The sequence below is a fragment of the Heloderma suspectum genome, chromosome 6 (genome assembly GCF_057233095.1).
Source record: "Heloderma suspectum isolate Gila_16-S chromosome 6, 16-S_ref, whole genome shotgun sequence".
In the NCBI taxonomy this organism is placed as follows: Eukaryota; Metazoa; Chordata; class Lepidosauria; order Squamata; family Helodermatidae; genus Heloderma; species Heloderma suspectum.
The window spans coordinates 106,627,528-106,649,681 of NC_139463.1; the positions used below are offsets into that span (position 1 = coordinate 106,627,528).

General features: G+C 44.8%; 1 protein-coding gene across 1 annotated transcript; it reads left to right on the forward strand.

The window, feature by feature from the left end:
* The first annotated feature begins 760 nt into the window (after positions 1-760).
* Positions 761-21,633, forward strand: LOC146342322 (vomeronasal type-2 receptor 26-like). The gene is made up of 5 exons (XM_084808499.1): positions 761-796; positions 2,776-3,627; positions 6,676-6,903; positions 12,583-12,709; positions 20,481-21,633. The coding sequence occupies exons 1-5, from the start codon at positions 761-763 to the stop codon at positions 21,389-21,391; spliced, it is 2,154 nt and encodes a 717-aa protein (XP_084664625.1). The 3' UTR covers positions 21,392-21,633.
* Positions 21,634-22,154: the final 521 nt, after the last annotated feature.

Here is a 22,154-nt window from a genome sequence, read left to right on the forward strand (position 1 = left end):
GAACTGCTTTTACACCCCTTTACACGACACCCAGGCTCCTCTCCAGGGGGTTGGTAAGTAGCTCTATTTTTAAAAAAACTAAAGTCCTTTTTATTATTATGTATTAGATTTATATCCCACTTTTTCCCCTCCTTAAGGAACCCAAGGTGGCATACATAATCCTCCTCCTCTCCATTTTATCCTCACATCAACAATCTTGTGAGGTAGGTTGGGCTGAAAGTTAGTGACTGGTCCAACATCACCCAGTGAGTTTCCATGGATAAGTGGGGACTGGAGTATAGATCTCCCAACACCCAGTCCAACACTCTCACCACTACACTCTCCAGCACTCTCACCACTACACCACATTGGCTTTTAAAAGTAAAACAAAGGAAAGGAAAACCAATAACCATGACAATCCTACAAGGGTTTGAAGTAGATACTCTGTACTGTTGCAGATTCTGAATCTAGAATTATATGGAAATAGAACATGCTTCTTTCACTGATGTGAAATTCTCATTGCAGGATAATGTGTAAAAACTACCAGCAGGTCCTTGCCCTTGTTTTTGCCATTAATGAGGTCAACAGGGATGAGCATCTCTTGCCCAACACCACACTGAGATTCAAGATCTATGAGAATGCTTTTAGTTCAAAGCGAGCCTATGGGACTATTTTGCATATTCTCTTCATGGGACAGAGGAATCCCCCCAATTACAGGTGTGTCAGGGGGAAGACATTAATGGCCATCATTGGTGGGCTCACCTCACAAACCTCCATTCCAATGGCCAACATCTTAAATGCCTACAAGATACCACAGGTATGTGTCTTCATATGCATGCATTGGAAACAGAGCAGTGCAGGTCTCTCTCCAGGACCTTACTTGTACACCCCACAGACTTTGTAAGGATAAAAGGATTCTACTTAATCCATTGAACAGCATTCTGTGATCTAGCCATCATCCTGTGGGATTCTTGGCATGAAAGGACTCCACTCCCTCAATCTCATATTCTCCTGAGTTGTGGTTCACACTAACCCAGAATTTAACACTATGGTATTTTTTTTTTTTTTTTTTTTAGGTTTAAACTATAAGTAATTCAGTTTTCCCAGCTTCCTGTTTAATATCCATTATCAGTGTGAGAGTTGACAGGACCAATATTCCCAATTCAGAATAACGTTTGGAGATGCACTGGCTACTACCAGTTGTTTTCTGGGCCAAATTCAAGGTGTTGGTTTTGACCTTTAAAACCCTATATGGTTCCGGCTCAGCCTATCTCAAGGATCACCTCCAGCAACACCAGACAGGCCACTCAACAAGATCAGCCTCAGATTGCCTTCTCTCTGTCCCATCAGCCAGGACAGCTAGGCTGGTGAGGACAAGGGAGAGGGCCTTCTCTGTGGTGGCCCCCATTCTGTGGAACTCCCTCCCTAGGGGACTGTGCCATGCCCCCTCTTTAATGAGCTTCCTCCACACATTAAAAATGTGGTTGTTCAGGCAGGCATTTGGGGTGGACTAGAGTAATTTTAGAAATGTGATGTTTTTAAACTTGAATTTTATTGTATGGACTGTTTTTATTGTTGTACATCGCCCAGAGTGGCTGGGTGACTGGCCAGATGGACAAGTAATAAGTTAAATAAATAAATGAATAAATAAATAAATAAATTTAATATACAGTAAGTGGAACCTGCAACAAAAAGTTGCAGTGTGGCATGCTCCTCTGTAGTCTTCCATCCTGGCAGCCATGCTCTATTCCAAGATATTACACTCCTCCTAGCTAGCCTGATTTCTTGTTATCTTCTCAAACACACAAAAAGCATTCTGGTGCCCAGATCATTGGACTGATTTTATCCCCCACATTAGGTTTTTCTAAAGTTTTTGTTTTGTTTTGTTACTTCCACTGAAGCTGGGGTCCCCCAGTCCTGCTGATACCTCCTCTTGTATGTAGAAGGTGCCATTCTGGCTTCATATGGATTGGCAACTGGAGAATGTGTTGTTGTATATCACAGCCTTGACTGACCTGGGGACATCCTGATGTTTTGGACTACAATCCCCAGCTTCCCTGACCATTGGCCATTGACAGTTGCTAGGGAGGATGGGAATTGTATTCCAAAACATCTGGTGGACCCTAGGTTCTGGAAGGGATTTGTTGGCAGATCAGATAGCATGAACTGAAGAAATGCATTTCTGTTCAAGGATAAAGGGACACATTTCTCAGTTTTGAAAGTAGTTGTGCACACATCCCAACATCTGTTAGCACTGAGAAGTTCCAGAAGCAGTAAGTTTTAGGTTTGGATTCTATTGCAGAAGATACTACTGGAAACTTGTTGTGCCTTTCTAGTATTTGCAAATATACAAAAGAAGCAAAAAGTGGGTAAACTTCTTCATAGTTTAAGATCTTTGCTCCTCAGAAGATCCCCAGAGAGAGAGAGAGAGAGAGAGAGAGAGAGAACGTGCTGCATCAATGAGAACCTTTCAGCTTTAAGTGAATTCTCAGCTTTGTCTCTGCTTCTGTCCCTCTGTACTGTGTCTTCATACACACACCCATATCTACTGTTCCCATTGGCAGAAAGTACTTGAAGTCACCTCCTGCAACCTCTGATGGCTAATACTCAAGACAAATCTCTAGGTGGCTCTGAAACAGTAGCAGGGGTGGGTGGGGTCAAGCTCTGATGGAGATCTCTCAGTGGCTCCTAACCGTTAGCTTCCATCAAGTTACACCAGCAGACCACTCTGGTCTATAAACCAGAAATTTGCTTAGCAAATGAACGTTGCCTTAACAGCATCTTTTGTCCTGACAGCTCAGTTATGGGTCTTTTGACCCTGTGTTGAGTGATAGGAGTCAGTTCCCTTCTTTCTTTCGGATGGTTCCAAATGAAAGCCCTCAGTATGATGGGATTGTTCAGCTACTCAAGCATTTTGGGTGGAACTGGATTGGCCTCCTGATCTCAGATGATGACAGTGGAGAAATGTTTCTTCGAACTTTGAGACCAAGCCTCTTCCAGAGCAATATTTGCATTGCTTTGGTTCAGCGGATCCCAGTGGTGATAAATCACACAAAAGAGACTATTCTTCAGTACTTTGAAACCATATCTTTCACAATGCACTTGAATGAAATCAGTGTAATTGTCATGTATGGTGATTCCCAATCTATGGCAGGTTTCCAAATAGTTCTAGATCAGTATGAATTTTTCAAGAAGCATCCAACTGAGAAAGTTTGGATTATAACAGCTCAATGGGATTTCACAGCTTTTTTTTCTTGGAATAAATTTCCATCCAAATCCCTCAATGGCACCCTGTCCTTTTCACTTCATAAAAATGTGGTTCCAGGATTTCAGGACTTCCTTGAGACTCTCAGTCCATTCACATCAAATATTTATTTCATCCAAGAGTTCTGGTACACTGCATTTCTCTGTGCACTCCCAATGTTTAACCTGTATGCACGGAATAAGAAAAACTGCACTGGGGAGGAGAAGCTGGGGAGTCTCCCTGGATCTGTGTTTGAAATGGGGATGTCTGGCCAGAGCTACAGTATCTACAATGCTGCTTATGCTGTCGCACATGCTCTCCACGCCATGGATTCATTGAGAGCGAAGCAGAAAGCAACACAGAACGGAGAGAGACAGAAGCTTCTTCGACGTCATCCATGGCAGGTAAGGCATGGTTCCTCTTTATTAGAGTACAGGCGTATTGCACAAATTAGTATATATTGACCGCTGTGCCACCCCCTGGGCTGGACTCTGGCTGCTTGTTCAAGTGCTGTAGGCTAGTGGCAGAAACCTTTAACTGAAGCCACACCAATATTTCTGCTATAACACTCCAGGAAGAAAATGAATTTAAATATCCCCTCCAAAGCATCTTCTGCACTTTTCACATTCACTTTTTTCACATAAAAAGTTTTAACAAAATGATTGCAAGATGCCAGAATACAACACAGCGTGTGATTGTGTGTTGTTTTTTTTAGAGCAGTGTTGTTTTGTTGTGTTGTTCTGTTCAGTTGATTATGTAAATTCGTTGTATTCCATGTTATTAGTATTGTATGCTGCCATTTGGTAACTGGCCAGTTGGGCGGCTAATGAATCTAATAAATAAATAAATGAATAAATAGTGGCAGTTTTCATGAAGCAATGACAGAAACGGATGTGACCTAGGTCTGATTAATTCCAGGACACTTGTGGCAAGAAGAATGTGCTGTTACACTGCTGATTATAACCAAGCAAATGTCATGAAAGAACAAGTTAAGAGACTTTGTAAAAGTAATCATTGATGGGTGGGAGCACTGTTGTTCCAGTTAAAAAGCATTCAGAAGCAGAAATTGGACTTAAAAAAAAAGCAATTAAAAACTTGGGCTGGTCATCACGGAAAAATCTGGCCCTTTGGGGGCTCAACCGATTTCCCTGGAACCCTCAGCCATGCTTGTATTCATGAGCCAAGCTGCAGGCTTTTTCCTGGAATCCAGAAAATTTCCATTTAATTTTTTCTCTCTCTAAAATTGGCAAGTTCAGCAAATTGTGAATGCAATCTGCATAACGTGCACAAATTTCAGCCATAATGACCAAAATGTCCACAAATATTGGCCCTCAAGTGCTTAGTATCAAATTGCAAACTGCAGTCGCAGTGTTAGAGAAATGTTTTGCCTTTTTTAGAAAAAAAACTAAATAAATGGAAAACTGCGAGCAGGCCCAACTCACACAGGCTGAGTTGGGTCAGCTTGCAGATTGGCGAGTCAGAATCCAGAATGCTGGGCAGACTTCACCTCCAGGATGGATTCCTCCAACATCCCTATTAAAACCCTGCGCATTAGGGGAAAAAAAAAAAAAAAAGATTAGCAAGTTAATAATAACAAATGAGCTGGAGTTTTCAGTATGGAAACTGCGACTTCCAAGGATGGTTCCAGATGAGGTTTTTTATTGTGCAATCACCCTGCTTCATTCTTTAAATACTATGGAGGGTCCAGATGACCCATCCTTTCTTTATCGCTTGCCATGCGTTTCTGGTTGCAAAACTATTTTGTGTCCTGCAAAAGAAGTTGTTTCTCCTCTCTCTGTCTTTTCCAAGCTTTCAAGACAGGGAGTGGTTTTGCTGTATACAGCAGCACTTAGGTCTGAGGAGACAGGTGCAGGATCTGGCTGCAACTCTTCATGAGTCATACTGGTCCTTGATAGATTTTTTAAAAAATAAATAAAATGTCACTATGCTTGAATAGAGGCACTCTAAAATTGCACAAGAGCTGCCTTAAATGGCGACAGGGTGGTGAAACTGATACTGAGCTTTGTAGATCCCAACAACTGCCCTTCTGTTTTCCCTTTGAAGAAATAGGATTTGGAAACAAAAGGGTTGGATCCAGGACCTGCCTTCTGTTGATGGAAGTGCTTTGCTCACCAGAGGTGCCTCTGCCTAATTTGCAGGGTCCTGCCTCCCACTCTGCATCACAGCTCACCCCATTCAGCAGGGTCACCTGACCATCTCTGTAGCAGTTTCAGGGAGCTGGGAGGGTTGTTTCATTTTTTTAATTCTTTGTAATTCAGACAGAGATTGCTTGTTATTGGGTGGACTAAATATATATAAATAAATAAGTCTAAAGCTCTTCTCACAGTAGTACCAGTAGGACTCCCTCTACGCACAGACTGCATTACATAAAAATGTTTCTACTGCAGCAGCAGCAGCAGCAGAAACAATGGTGAGTACAATAAGAATTGGTCCAGCCAGCATGAGCACTGAAATTCCTCCATACAAGGTTCTCACACATGAATGGTGCTATCTAGGGATGCTGGAGAATTCCGCCACAGACTCCAGTGAGGCCAGTTCCCCCGCCCTGCCACCCCACAGAATCCCCCCGGGACGGAGCCTACCAGGCTCCAGCGGTGACTCCGGCGGCAGCTCTGGCGGCAGTGGCGGCTTCGGGCCATCTTCCGGCTGCATGGCATTTGCACCCCTGTTCTTTGCCATGATAGGCTACGTAAGTATCTACGTAGCCTATCACGGCAAAAGGCAGGGATGCAAATGGTGTAGCGGCTGCCATTTGCATCCCTGTCTCTTGCCATGATAGGCTACATAGATACTTACATACCCTATCATGGCTTGGCAGGGATGCAAATGGTGGCCAGTGCAGCGGCTGCCATTTGCGGCCACAGCCCAGCAGTGGCCGGAAGTCCGGCTGCGGCCGGCCCCGGCCGGCGACTCCGCAGTCTTGTTGCAGAGTGCAGCCGGCCAGGCAGGATTCCGGGGGGAGGGATGGATCACCTCCCCCCCACTGTGGATGCCCTTGAGCGGAGCAAGGTAAGGGATTCATACATCCCTAGTACTATCTTATATGGCAGGCTTTCTAGGCAGTCACTTGCATGCTGTCATATTAAAGACTGTGTCACAGTTCAAGTGGATGGCTTCTTTCCAGAGTTGATTCTGTTCAGATCATAAGGAAGAAACCACATTTGAGAATCACCTGGGAAGAAGCACCTGGTGGGGAATTCCTGTGGGAGGTTCCACTCATCTGTATTTTTCACAATGTTCATCTTACTTTTAAACCAGATATTGTTCTCCAGTATTGGTATTCGGGAAAATACAAAATCTTGTAAATTCCCTTCTCATGCTATTAATTGAATAATAAATAAATTTTGCCAGCTCAAGCCTTTCAGGTTTGTAAGAAGTAACATTTTCTGCCATTTGACTTAGTTTGTAAACTTTTTTGTCATCTACTCCAGCTTGACTCTTTTCTGAGAAGCATCCGGTTTAACAATAGCGCTGGGGAAGAAATATTTTTTGACGAGAATAGAGAACTGGCATCAGGGTACGATATCATGAACACAGTCACATTCCCCAATCGATCCTTCCAGAGAGTCCGAGTTGGAAGGATGGGCCCTCAGGATCCTCAAGGGAATGGGTTCAGCATTAATGGAAGTGCCATTGTGTGGAATCACAAGTTTAACCAGGTTTGAATTTTTTTTTATTAGATCTCTATTGAATATTATGATCAGAGATTAACACAGACAATTGTTTTTTCCCCCCATGTCCTGGGAATCAACACCTGAGATATTCCTGCTGGAAAGTTGCTGAATGTGTTCCTTTAGATACGTATTCAGACTTGTGCATGTTCTCAAGATACGCATTCACAAAAGAATCTTTTTATCTTTAGAAAAGCTGAATCCAGTCACACACACACACACACACACACACACACACACACACCTTCATATAATGGGGAATTGATTGAACACAAGCAAGCATTTAAAATTTACATTCATTACTTCAGAGAAAGCAACTTGGTATAGCATTTGTATTTCAGAGAAAACCACACAAACCAACCAGAACCTTCAGAGCCTGCAGAGAGAACTGGATTATGGGGAGATTAGGCAAATTCTCTTGGAGGCTGAATCTGGAGTGTAAAACCAGGCCATGGATATACCCTAATAGTTTGGCTTGTTAAAAGGTGAACTTGTCACTGTGAGAGATCAAAGAGGTGGAGTTCAAATAAAAGTAGAATGTGTAATATGCTTGGGAAAGAAAAAGCCAGTTTTGTGCTGAGGATTACAGAGTGGGGAGAAGAAATGTTATTTAGGGAGGTTTGTGCTAAAAAGAAGTAGTGTGGTCAAGCTCATCCTGAGACATGGTCACAATAAGAGGAGAGAATGCGAGAAGGAAATTACCTAAAGCTCAAAATGCATTCCCTCCAATTTATTTGTGCTGTTTCCTCTCAACAGAGGGCAAATGGGCTTGCACCCAAAATTACCACCACATCCCTCAGGGACCCTTAGCTACTATCGCTATCAGCTTGTCTCAATTTTCCAATTTTGGCAAATTGAGGTAGAAATAGGGAGGGAGCACAAGTAAGCAACCAGGAGCTCCATTGCAATCCTTCCACTAATTCAGCCATGGAGGGCTGCACAATGGCTGGGGTTCTGACCAAATACTATTCAAAATTAGACCAAATCTGAGCACACACTCACATGCAGCATAGAAAGGGGAATGTATGGCAGAACGTACACTGTCTGGAAAGATCGCCAAAAATAGAGTATGCTTTCAGAGATACGTCTCCCTGGGTCGGTCTGACCTGTTCCTGAAGCTGAAGACTGTGGTGCACTGAGACTCCAGAGTCTCAGGGATAAAGAAAAAATGGGTTGTTTTTAAGAAGAGGCTTTTGTGGAAGGGAGACATAGGAAGCTGCCTTATACTGAGTCAAACCATCAATCCGTCTAGCCTGGTACTGCCACACTGACTGGCAGCAACAATCCAGGGTTTCAGGCAGGATTCTTTCCTAGCCCTACCTGGAGAACCCAGGTCTATCTGGGCTTTGCTGAGGGAATTGGGACTCCAAGGTTTCTCTCTCTCTCTCTCTCTCTCTCTGAGACATTGGTTGCAGTTCCTGACAAAATATGTGGGTGGGCCAAGAGTCCAAAGCACTAAGGACATGGTGGAACTGGTCTATCAGCTGCATAACCCAGCACACAGACTGCACAAAACATTTCTTAAAAAAAAAACCGGGTTACGCAGTTTTTATCCAGTTTAGACAGACTGTGATGTAGGTATTATGACGAAATGCCCAAAAGCTGCAGGGAGATTCTCAGTTGTCCAGAACAGCAATTCCTGGATGAAACCAATGAGGTTGGTCACCCTACTACCACACCCATCAGTAACACAAAAGTGGGTGATTCTTGGAAATGGGTGCTCCTCCCCACGGAGCTGTGCCCCGACCATGCACAATTGTGGAAAATTATAGGAAAGGTTCCTCCTGTGCAAGCACCGGGTCATTATTGACCCCTAGAGGGATGCCACTTTCGCTGGTGTTTTCATGGCAGACTATAGAGGGGTGGTTTGCCATTGCCTTCCCCAGTCATGACTACCTTTCCCCCAGCAAGCTGGGTACCCATTTTACCGACTTTGGAAGGATGGAGGGCTGAGTCAACCTGAGCTGGCTACCCGAGACCCAGCTTCCGCTGGGATCGAACTCAGGTCGTGGGGAGAGTTTCGGTTGCAATACTGCCACCTACCACCCTGCGCCACACTCAAAATATCAAAATATATCAAAAATTATAAATTACAAAATTTCTCTTTCTTACACCTGGAGGGTGATTCCTCCAGGACTGGTTTCTTGCATGTTTGATTAATTCTACCTCTCATCGAATCTAAAGCTGGTGAGTAATCCTCCTTGGTTAATGCCCAAGTCCCCAGCCTTGGCTGCAGCCAAACTTTCTCAGAGGCGCCATGCTTGTGACTGCCAATCTCATAGAGGGAGCCTGGCCAGCCAGACCACTGAGCAGCCTGCTCAGATTAGGCCTTGTGTCTCACTCCTCTACCATCATGACATGAATACCTAGATAAGGCAAGGGCCCATTCATACAAATGCTGTTGTCAAAAATGAGCAGTTGCCAAACTTAGATTATTCTGTCCAGTACCTTCTCCAAGTGTTGGGGATTTAAGACTGTAGTTTCTTGCCCTCCACACTTGGAATGCCTCTGTGAGTTGTAGCTGCAAGTGGGTATAATCTCTGAGTAGGGTGTTTGCACTTAAAAATCTCCATTTGGTAAAACCACGTCTTGACATCCCATCAAAAAACAAACACAACAAGATAGGGAACAGACTGGATAATTGGGATTCTGTGAGTTGGATTTTAGTTGAGTACACCCACTTCAAAAGCTCCGTCAATGGACTTCTGAAGGTTTTGAAGGTAGCGCATAACTGACCAGTGTGTAGGATAAAAGGACTTCATCTCACCTCACTCACCCACTTGCATGTAGGGAGAAGGGAGAGAAAAAAATAATAATTTGAATCAGGATTATGAAAGTTGAGGGTGATCAGAGGTGCATTTTATGGCAAAATGTTGAAAGACTTCCGTGGCTATTAACTAGGAGCAGGGTCTTTTTATATCATCAGGCATTGAGCAGGAACAGGGCCTGTGTTTTATGGTAACCCAGTCATGCCACTCTAGTTTCCTTTGTTCCCATCTTTGTATTGGGCTAAATTCAAAAGTCATCCTTGTCATGCAGGGAAAAAGAAGTAATTTGTTAATAAACTTCTGGTTTTATTGCTGAATTTTATATTTCTACATAGGCCTGGTTTGAAATGACATTGCCCATTTCAAAGGCATTTCACTAGGGATGTCAGAGAATTCCGCCATGGACTCCAGTAAAGCTGGATTCTTTAGAATCTGCCCCCCTGGAATCCATGGCAGAACGGCCTCCCCACCCCACCACATGGAATCTCCACAGAGCGGAGCCGGCCGGGGAGGATTCCGCGGGGAGGGATGGAGCACCTCCCTCCCACTGCAGATTGCCTGGCTGGAGCCAGGTAAGACTTTCATACATTCCTACATTTCCTCCACTTCAGAATTTGCTGTTTCAACCTGTCTTTTTTTTTTTTTTTCAAAATGGAGGAATAAACTAGAATGTCTTGTTAAACCTAAACATTGCTTTATTCAAAAGCAGACAAAAGTTTCCAAATGTGATTTTGTGAAATGTGAAATGTGATTTTCGTAGCCTATCATGGCTAGATTTTTAAAAAACACTGTGATAGGCTACATAAATGTTTATGTAGCCTATCATGGCTGACTTTGAAAAAAAAGCATGTATGCAAATGGCAGCACCCATGGGCGCCACCATTTGTGTTCCTTATTTGGGCACGGGTAGTCTACGTAAAGATTTATGTAGACTACGGCGAAAATAAGGGCAACGCTATTTGCGTACGCGTTTTTTTTCAAAGTCAGCCATGATAGGCTACGTAAACATTTACGTAGTCTATCACGGCTGACTGCAGGGACGCAAACGGCGGCGGCCGCCACTTGCGTCCTGGCAGGAGACGACGTTTCGCAGCCGGAGGGACGGGGCGCCTCCCCCGTGGCCAGAATTTCGGTGGGGAGGGACGGGGTGCCTCCCCCCCACCATGAAGCAAGCTTCAGGATCAGGTAAGTGACTTTCATCTCCCTATGAAGAACTGGTAACATGAACTGGAGAAACAAAGTTCGGGATGGGTGCCATTTCATTCAGCCATTCATAGTTAAATCATTGTGTCATTTTCACAAATGGCTTGAAGGAATCACTGTTTCTCACCAGCTCTACTTCCATGTTGATATTCATAGAACAATTATTACATTTTGCACAAGACCTTTGGCAGCAGTTATCGTGAAGTTCCATGAAGAGCAATGCAGCCCACACAATGAGAACATCATGCTTTGCCGCTCCTCTTCATTTGCTCCACCAATCCTGCCATTGGGCTCCCTAAAGCAGCTCCCCTTTCCTCGAGCTCTGCTGCCTATTCCGATGCACAATCCCCTCCCCCTCCCCCTCCCCCAGCCTTCCTTGCTGCTCAGCACTCCTATTTTTGCTGTTTACTCTCCTTGGAGCCAATATGGAGATCAGTGGGTGATCTAATAGACAAACAAAACAATCTGCTAATCATACATAGCTCTGCCAATCACACTTTGAGGTCAAAGCAGGTGGGTATTTTTCATTTTTAACCCCCCTCCCCACCCATGAGAGTGGTGGAATGTTGATATGAAAACAGGAGGATGGAAGCTTAAATCCCCCCTTCCAAATCACCATGGCCCCAATCCAAATCAGAGCCACAAGTCCTCACAAGTAAGTAGGCCAATCATGCATATTTCTGCTAGGGATGTACGAAAGGTACTTACCTTTCGGGGATTATGCTGGTGGTGCGGGGGGAGGTGTTCCCTTCTTCCTCCCCGGAATCCTGGCCATCCGGCTGTGCTCGGCAGCGATTCTGCAGAACCTCCGGCCGGCTCCGCCAGCAGCCGGACATCCGGCCTCTGGCTAGCAAGGACGCAAATGCAGGGACGCTGACTGCAGGGACGCAGAGTTTGCATCCCTGCAGTCAGCTGTGATAGGCTACGTAAATCTTTATGTAGCCTATCACGGGTGATTAAAAACAAAAACAAAAAAATGCACGTACGCAAATGATGGTGGCCAGGGCTGCCGCCATTTGCATCCCTTATTTTGGCACGTCTTAGTCTACGTAAACATTTACGTAGAGTAAGACAGCGAAAATAAGGGGAACGCAAATAGCGTAGCATCTACGCTATTTGCGTTCCCCTTATTTTCACCGTCTTAGTCTACGTAAATGTTTACGTAGACTAAGACGTGCCAAAATAAGGAACGCAAATGGTGGCGGCCATGGCCTCCGTCATTTGTGTATGGTGGGTTTTTTTTTTTTAAAGTCAGCCGTGATAGGCTATGTAAATCCTTACGTAGCCTATCATGTTTTTTTTTTTTTTTAAACCTTGAAATGGCGGCGGCCGCACCGCCGCCGCCAGGAAGATCCGCCCCAGGTAAGTCCCGTCCCGGGGGGGGGGTGGCAGGGGGTGGTGGGCCGTTCCGCCACCGATTTCAGGGGGCCAAATGCGCTGGCATTCGGCCTCCCCGAGATCCATGGCAGAACTTTCGTACATCCCTAATTTCTGATGTGCAGGATTAGCAGAACATTTAGTTTTGCCCAGAGTGAAGGAAATCAACATACTTTGCAATGAGAAGGACTATCATTGTCCCTCCAGTTGGGTGTGCCCATGATTCAATGCAAAAGGAGCTGAGAAGCTTCAAATAAAAGATGAAGAGTGGAGAAGACACCTTATTTCCATCATCAGCAATTTTTTCTGATTGCATTAGGCAGTTCCTCGTGCCACGTGTGTTGAGAGCTGCCACCCTGGATACAGCACGATTGCCCAGCAGGGGAAAGAAGTCTGTTGCTACGATTGCACGAAGTGTCCAGAAGGAATGATTTCAAACCAGATTGGTAAGTAAAAGGTACACAGAGTTACATTGAATTGGGGGGGGGTCCACATTCTTTAAATATTGGTCTACACTAATTCGGACCACTTTCCTCTACAACAAACATATGCATGGATTTATCTCCATGCATCTCCTTGAACAGTGGCAGGCAATAAAAGCCTGCCATATTCAGGCTGAAGATGTTTTTCATTGGAGATACTTTTCTCCCTCTTTGCCTTGCCACAAATCTGTTGCACCAAATCCATAGTCACCTAGGAAATGTTCTATAGGTTTTTGGTTATGATGAAAATAGTTTTTGTTTTTAATTATTCTTGCAATAACTTTGTTCTCACACTCATTAACCTTTTCACAAATAGCATTAAGGCTATGGCATCTATGACAAGGGATGTCAGTAGCTAAAACAAATGCAAGCATCACCTAATCATTGTTCACCACCATTAGACCAGACCAGGTGGGATTTATCAAAAATAGACAGGGGGCTGATAATCTTAGATTAGTTGTTGATCTGGTTGCTTTAAACTCTGAAAGAACTGATCAGGCGGCCATCATTTCCTTGGATGCAGAAAAGGCCTTCAACAAAATTCATTGGGAATTTATTTTTACTACATTGACTAATTCTGGTTTTCCTATAGACTTTCTGAAATTGGTTAAAATTCTATACTCAGCTCCAAGAGCAAGAGTAATGGCCAATGGTGTATTCTCACTTTTTTTTTTTTTTTTTACTGCGGCGGGGCACCAGATAAGGTTGCCCACTTTCCCCATTGATATTCAATTTATGTTTGGAACCCCTGGCATGTGCAATTAGACAAAATAATAGTATTCATGGATTTGTCCATTTTGGATTAGAATTTAAAATTAGTCTTTAAGCTGTTGATCTTTTATTGTTTATCTCAAGACTCCAGTTGTCAGTTCCATCTTTGATTAAATTGATTAATACCTTTGGTGAATTATCCAGCTATTCAGTTAATTGGTCAAAGTAGGATATAATGCCGATTGGACATAGGATATACTCTAGTGTATTAGCCATTTGACAATTTCAATGGTGCCCAGAGTTTATTAATTTTTTGGGAATAATTATTCCTAGAGCTATCTCTCAAATGATTAGTTTAAATTTAAACAAGTTGATTAATGATATTTCACGAGATATAGATAGATGAGCATCTTTTAGGGGTGTACGAAACCCTGCTTACCTGGCTCCGCTGGGTTCCGCAGGTGGGGGGAGGCGATCCATTCCTCCCCCAGGAATCCTTGATGGAGGGGGAGGCGATCCGTTCCTCCCCCCTGGAATCCTGCCCGGCTGGCTCCGCTCTGTGGCCAGGCCACGGAGCCGCTGGCCAGGCCAACCCACAGCAGGGCCTCCAACCGCTGTTGGGCTGGTGTGGACGCAAATGCTGTCCTGTGTAGGGGACGCCATTTGCGTCCCTACTCTGGCCCATAGGCTACATAAATATTTACGTAGCCTATCACGGCTAAAGCAGGGACGCAAATGGCGTCCCCCACGCCATTTGCATTCCTGCTTTTAGGGATGTACGAAAGTGACTTACCTTTCACGGATTATGTTGATGGTGGGGGGGGGAGGAGTTCCATCCCTCCCCCAGGAATCCTGACCAGGAGGGGAGGCGCTCCGTTCCTCCCCCCAGAATCCTTGAATGGCTGGCTGTGCTCCGTGGCAGCTTCGCGGAGGAGCCGCCCAGGTCCAGCCAGGCTAGAGCCATCCGCAGCCGGATTTCTGGCCGTGGAGGGCTCTGGGGGAAAAAAAAAATGCGTACGCAAATGGCGGTGGCTACAGCTGCCGCCATTTGCGTTCCTTCTTTTTGGCCATCTTAGTCTACGTAAATATTTATGTAGACTATGATGGCGAAAATAAAGGGGAACGCAAATAGCGTAGCGGGCGCTATTTGCGTCCCTTTTTCATTCACCGTTTTAGCCTATGTAAATCTTTACGTAGGCTAAAATGGCGAATCAAAAGGGGATGCAAATAGCGCCTGCTACGCTACTTGCATTCCCCTTTATTTTCGCCGTCATAGTCTACGTAAATATTGACGTAGATTAAGACAGTGAAAAGAAGGAACGCAAATGGCGGCGGCCGTAGCCACCACCATTTGCGTACGCGGTTTTTTTATTTTTTAAACCCACCCAACCATGATAGGCTACGTAAAGATTTATGTAGCCTATCACGTCTTTCTCTTCTTCTTTTTTTAAACCTAGCCATGATAAGCTACGTAAATCTTTATGTAGCCTATCACGTCTTCTTCATTTTTTTTTTTTACACAAGCCTGGAAATGGTGGCAGTGGCAGCCAGTTGGAAGACCGGCCACCGCCGCCACCGCTGCCGGAGCCGCCGCTGCCCAGAAGATCCGCCCCAGGTGAGTATCGCCCGGGGGTGGATCCACGGGGGGCCAGGGGGGCAGGCCGTTCCACCATGGATCTCACCAAGATCCGTGGCGGAATTCTCTGACATCCCTAGCTGTGATAGCCTACATAAATATTTAAGTAGCCTATCATGCCAAAAAAAAGAAGGGAACACAAATGGCGGCGGCTACAGCGGCCGCCATTTGTGTCGCCTTTTTTAGCTGTGATAGGCTATGTAAATATTTACATAGCCTATCACAGCCTCTGCAGGGATGCAAATGGCATCCCTGCATTAGCCGTGATAGGCTACGTAAGTATTTACATAGCCTATGATGGCCATTCTAAAGACACGCGAATGGCGACTGCAGACGCAGCCGCCATTCGAGGAGCACCGGAATGGTCAACCAAGGTAGGCTCCATTCTGGGCCCATTTCACAGGGTGGGGGGGTGGGGGGCTTCGTTCCGCCACAGATTTTGGGGGGCCGAATGTGTTGGCATTCGGCCTCACTGAGATCCGTGGTGGAATTCTCTGCCATGCCTAGCATCTTTAAGGTTGAGTTTATGGGGTAAGGTGAATACACTTAAGATGAATACCATACCCCAGATTATTTATGTTATATGAGGGATCCCAATACTTAAACCTGGCAAATATTTCCCAAAACTCAGTGCTTTGTCTTGTAAATTCTTTGGGGGTTCCTCTCCACCAAGAATATCTTTAAAAAGATGCAACTTCCAATTAATGAAGGCGGGTTCGGTTTTCCGGATCTAGCTATGTATCATCGGGCCTATTTGCTGACCTCAACTAAATTTTGGTCTTTTCGACTCAAATTAGATTTTCCTCCATGGTCAGTTTTGGAATGTTCTTGTTCGGAGCCTCTCTTTAAATGGATGGCATTAGGTTCTTGACATATTAAGGTAGACAGAGCTCCTCCCACAATTTTGGCAGTTAGGGAAGTTTGGTGTATAATGTCACGTCAATTACAGTTTGATCCATTTTCCCATGCTAAATTGACTTTATGGGGAATTCCAGATTTAAGGATTGGCAAGAAAATGTTTTTATGACAGACCTGGACAGATAGGATGATCTTTACTTTAGATCAATTAATAGGGGTTGATGATGAGTTTTCAGTAGGGTTGGCAGAGAATTTCTCCCCAAAACTTCGGGGGGCCGAGCGCCAACGTGTTCGGACCCCCGAAGAAGTTTCGGGGAGAAATTCTCTGCACCCCCCGGCCCCCGCACCCCCCCCAGGGCAGGACTTACCTTTCCCGAATGTCCCTCCCGGCGGCGGGTCCGGCCGGCGGTTCGTCGGGTCTTCGTCAGGGGCGGGGGTGGCAGCCGATCTTTCGACCAGCTGCCGCCGCCGCCATTCCAATAAAAGTAAAAAAAAAAAAAAACGCCCCCGTGATAGGCTACGTAGGGGTGGACGAAAGTCACTTACCTGTCCTCGAAGATTTCCCGCAGAGGGGGGGGAGGCGCTTCGTGGTTCCCCCCCAAAGTTCAGGCCGGGGGGGGAGGCTTCCCGCCTCGCCCGGCCAAAATTCAGGCCGGGGAGGAGGCTTCCCGCCTCGCCTGGCCGCGAACGCGAAAGTTTTTTTTTTTTTTTTTAAACGCCCCCTGATAGGCTACGTGATGATTAACGTAGCCTATCATGGCTAGATCTGCAAAGTCAGCCGTGATAGGCTACATCAATCATCACATAGCCTATCACGGGTGACTTTAAAAAAAAAAAAAAAAGCACGTATGCTAATGGCGGCCCCCATAGGGAGCCGCCATTCGCGTTCCTTATTTAATCGCTGTAGTCTACGTAAATGTTTATGTAGACTACGGAGAAAATAAGGGCAATGCAAATAGCGTTGCCCTTATTTTCGCCGTAGTCTACGTAAATCTTTACATAGACTACAGCGACCAAATAAGGAACAGGAATGGCGGCTCCCTATGGGGGCTGCCATTATCCGTACACACTTTTTTTTTTTTTTAAGTCACCCGTGATAGGCTATGTGACGATTGATGTAGCCTATCACGGCTGACTTTGCAAATCTAGCCGTGATAGGCTACGTTAATCATCACGTAGCCTATCAGGGGGCGTTTTTTTTTTCTTTTATTGCAATGGCGGCGGTGGCGGCAGCCGGTCGAAAGACCGCTCGAACACCCGCCGAACCGCCGGCCGGACCCGCCGCCGGGAGGGACATTCGGTGAAGGTAAGTCCTGTCCCGGGGGGGGGGTGCGGGGCGTGGGGGGGGTTCGGAGGATTTCTCCCCGAAACTTGTTCGGGGGGCCGAACACGTTGGCGCTCGGCCCCCCGAAGTTTCGGGGAGAAATTCTCCGCCAACCCTAAGGCTATGAGACGATTAATGTAGCCTATCACGGCTAGATTTGCAAAGTCAGCCATGATAGGTTACGTAAATCGTCACGTAGCCTATCATGGGTGACTTAAAAAAAAAAGTGCATACGGCTAATGGCGGCCCCTATAGGGAGCCGCCATTCGCATTCCTTATTTGGTCGCTGTAGTCTACGTAAAGATTACATAGACTACAGCGACCAAATAAGGAACGCGAATGGCGGCTCCCTATGGGGGCCGCCATTTGCGTACGCGCTTTTTTTTTTTTAAAGTCACCCATGATAGGGTACATGACGATTTACATAGCCTATCATGGCTGACTTTGCAGATCTAGCCGTGATAGGCTACGTTAATCATCACGTAGCCTATCACGGGGGTGGTTTTTTTTTAACTTTTTATTTCACGGCCAGGCGAGGCGAGGCGCCTCCTCCCCGGCCTGAATTTCGGCCGGGCGAGGCGGGAAGCCTCCCCCCCTGGCCTGAACTTCGGGGGGAGAGCAGCGAAGCACCTCCCCCCCACCGCGAAAAGCTGCGAGACCAGGTAAGTGGCTTTCGTGCACTCCTAGTTTTCAGTATTTTCAATTTTGCGAGATCAATTTGATCTGCTGGCCTCAGCGGAAAGGCAGTGTTTGCAATTGAAACATTTGTCGGTATCTAGATTCGGTCCTGCTGTTTTTAATGTTTTACTGTTTTTATAAACATTAGGGATGGCGGAGAATTTCTCCACAAATCTCCAGGAGGCCGAATGCCAACGCATTCAGCCCCCCAAAATTGGTGGGGAAATTCTCTGCCCCCCCGCCCCTCCTGGGATGGGACTTACCTCCTTCGAATGTCCCTCTCGGCGGCGGGTCCCGGCGGCGTTTCGGTGGCGTTTCGGCAGGGGTGGGGGCGGCGGCCGGTCTTCTGACCGGCTGCCGCCACCGCCATTACAAAGTAAAGTAAAAAAAAAAAAAAACACGCGATAGGCTACGTAATGATTTACGTAGCCTATCGTGGCTAGATTTTCAAAGTCAGCCATGATAGGCTACGTAAATCTTTGCGTAGCCTATCACGGGTGACTTTGAAAAAAAAAAAAAGTGCCTACGCAAATGGCGGCGACCATGGGCACCGCCATTTGCGTTCCTTATTTGGGCAGGGGTAGTCTACATAAAGATTTACATAGACTACGGAGAAAATAAGGGCAACGCTTTGAAAATCTAGCCATGAAAATCTAGCCGTGATAGGCTACGTAAATTGTTATGTAGCCTATCACATGGTTGTTTTTTTTACTTTACTTTTTTTATTTCGCGGCCGGGGAGACGGGGCGCTCCCCCCCGGCCTGAATTTCGTCCAGGAGGGGCGGGGCACCTCCCCCCCGCCAAGAACTTTGGGGGGAGAACCGAAGCGCCTCCCCCCCACCATGAAGCAAGCTGCGGGACCAGGTAAGGCACTTTCTTCCATCCTTAATAAACATTTATTATCAATTAATAAATATGACACAAGTGGTTTGCAGCAGGAATGGAACAGGGAATTGAAACGTCCTATTTTGCTTAATCAATGGACTGCCATTTTGGCATCTGCATCAGACATTTCAATGGATCTTTGGTTACGCCTTATTCAGCAAAATCTCTTGTTTGACTTTGAGGTCTATTGGATGCCACAGTGTCTTTTTAGTAAAGGCTTGTCAAATTTGGCTAATTGTTGGAGGTATAATGCAGTCAATGCTTCTTTTATTCCTATGTCTTGGAAATGCCAAATGGCAACCTCCTTTTGGGAGGAAGTTATTGTATGGATACATTTTGTATTGGAAAGCTCTTTAATATTTACTGATGTAAATGTTCTTTTAAACTACATACCTGCTTCTTGGAATGTAAAACATGGTCAGCGTAAATGGATTTTTCACGTCCTTTTGGTTGCTAAAAGACTGATACTACAATATTGGAAGGATAAAAGCTCACCACCTATAACACAATGGACTGAAGACTTAACAAAACTAGCAACATTTGAAAGAGTGGTATATAGGAGTAACTTGCAAATGGACTTATATGTGAATATTTGATCTGCTTTTACTGAAGTTTATGTGTAACCTCCTCACACACACACACACACACACACTTTCTCTCGAATATTTTAATGTTAGAGACTGGGGATTTTGAACATGTTGTTGTATCTGTATTTTTATTTCTTTTCTTTTCTTTTTAGGTTTTGTAATATTTTCAGTTTGTTTTGTTTTGTAAACATTCACGATAAAAAGTCACAATAAAAAAATTAAAAAAACCCTTTCCACATATAAGTATTAAGGTTATGGCATCTATAACAAGGGATGTCAGTACCTAAAACAAACACAAGCATCACCTAATCATTGTTCACCATTCATACTGCAAAATCCATAATGCAATGTGATTTTGAGCAAAGTAGAGGTGCAAAATAAGAAACATAGTAGAATCATAGAATATTAGGGTTGGAAGGGGCTTACAAGACCATCAATTCCAACCCCCTGCTCAGTGCAGGAAGCCTGCTCCCCAGGCAGTCTCCCATCCAAGTACTAACCAGGCCTGACCCTGCTTAGCTTCTGCAATCAGACAAGATTGGGAGCATCCAGCCCTTTGCTCATCAGATCATGTCTTAGCAAATCTGGCTGCAATCTTGAAAGGCATAGAGTTAGATTGAGATTGAGTAACACTTAGAGTAGACACACCGAAATCAATGGGAATACTTTAAGAATGACTACATTTGGATCCAACTGATAAAATTTTCATGGAAATCTATTGTTTGGGTCTATGAAGATGGATTATTATACAAATTTCCTAATTTGGTTACAATGCATACCCATATATGAATGTTATAGGAAGAAAACAAAACATTTTAATACTCATTATGACTGTTATGAACATGTGTCATTGACTTCAGTGGGCCTACACAAATGATGACTATATCTAGATCCAACCCAGTATTTTTCATTGACGTTGGCAGGAGGGGGTTCCCCTCATATAAGCTCAAAACACATTTTGAAGGAAACAAAGAGGATTCTTGAACTTTAGTTAAACTAGCAAACTTTATTTTTTGTGTATTTCTGATATACTGACACCTTGCTTATGGATTCCAGATGCTGACCATTGTGAGAAGTGTCTAGAAGATCAATATCCAAATGAGAAACAGGATGAATGCATCCCTAAAAGTATTACCTACTTATCCTATGGAGAACCGTTGGGAGCAGTTTTGGCTTCCATTGCCCTGTTCTTTTCTGTGATCGCAATTGTGGTGATGGGGAGCTTCATTCTGAACCGGAAATCTCCCATTGTCAAAGCCAACAACTGGGACATCACCTGTACCCTCCTTTCCGCTCTCCTTCTTGCATTCCTGTGCACCTTCCTATTCATAGGACAGCCTCAGAGAGAGACCTGCATTCTCCGCCAAACAGTGTTCGGCATCATCTTCTCTGTTGCAGTTTCTTGTGTGCTGGGCAAAACCATCACTGTGGTCCTGGCCTTCATGGCCACCAAGCCAGGAAACAGGATGAGGAAATGGGTAGGGAGGAGACTGGCAGTTTCAGTCATCATTCTCTGCTCTCTTATTCAAACTAGCATCTGTGCTGTGTGGCTGGCAACTTCTCCCCCATTCCCTGACTTGGACATGCAATCTCAGATTGGCCAGATCATCGTTCAATGCAATGAGGGTTCAGGCATCATGTTCTACCTTGTCCTGGGCTACATGTGGCTTCTGGCCATCATCAGCTTCACTGTGGCTTTCTTGGCCAGAAAGTTGCCTGATACTTTTAATGAAGCCAAGCTGATCACCTTCAGCATGTTGGTCTTCTGCAGTGTTTGGGCTTCCTTTGTCCCAACTTACCTGAGCACCAAAGGAAAATACATGGTGGCTGTGGAGATCTTCAGCATCTTGGCCTCTAGTGTTGGCTTACTGGGCTGCATATTCCTCCCCAAATGCTACATTATTATACTGAGACCTGAACTGAACACCAAGGAGCAGCTTGTAAGGAAGAAGAATGGTCACAGTTAATTCTTCGGGTATTTTTATTCTTAGGGAAAGGGGAAGATCCAGCATGCATGTATCAAAAACTGATGTTGAAAACAGCATTATTTTTTAAAATCTACCCAATGTGTTTGAGACTGCTGGTCTTTATCAGGGATACCATAACACTTAATAAACATTAAGATGAAGTAACAGGTTATATTTATTGTATGTAATAAAGAACATGTAGTTTTAATCTTAATGATATGCCCATTGATTAAAAACAGTCCCCCAGGTTTCCTTTGGCCACCGCTTTGTTTGTATCTTGTAACGCTACTCTTCCCCATATCGCTTGTGTTGTATTTTGGTTGTGTGTTCATCCAATACTATGGAATGTTTAAAAATGCAGGAAATATATTTATATTCACTACTAAAATATAAGCTTTGCCAAGGGTGTCCTAAAATGATTGAGGTCAATGGGGTTGGGCCTTCCACACTCCTCTCATCTTCGTTATGGTTGAAAAAACTCTGTCAATTTGGGGTCGAACTAGACATGAGGGGAATTGTATCATGAACTGAAATGATTGTGTACATTTGATTTTGTAAAAAGCCATTGAGGAACAAGTGCAGTATTGGGACTGTTGGGTGTGGGATCACTTTGCCCTTCTGTTGACAAAAATCATCCCTCTGGAGCTAATCTTTGCATTTCGAGGAAAGTTCTCACTGGCAGCAATGAATGAGAAGGGATGTAGGATTCGAATACATTAGCAGAGTTACTCTATCTCAGGTCACCTCCCTTGTGGACCGTGGG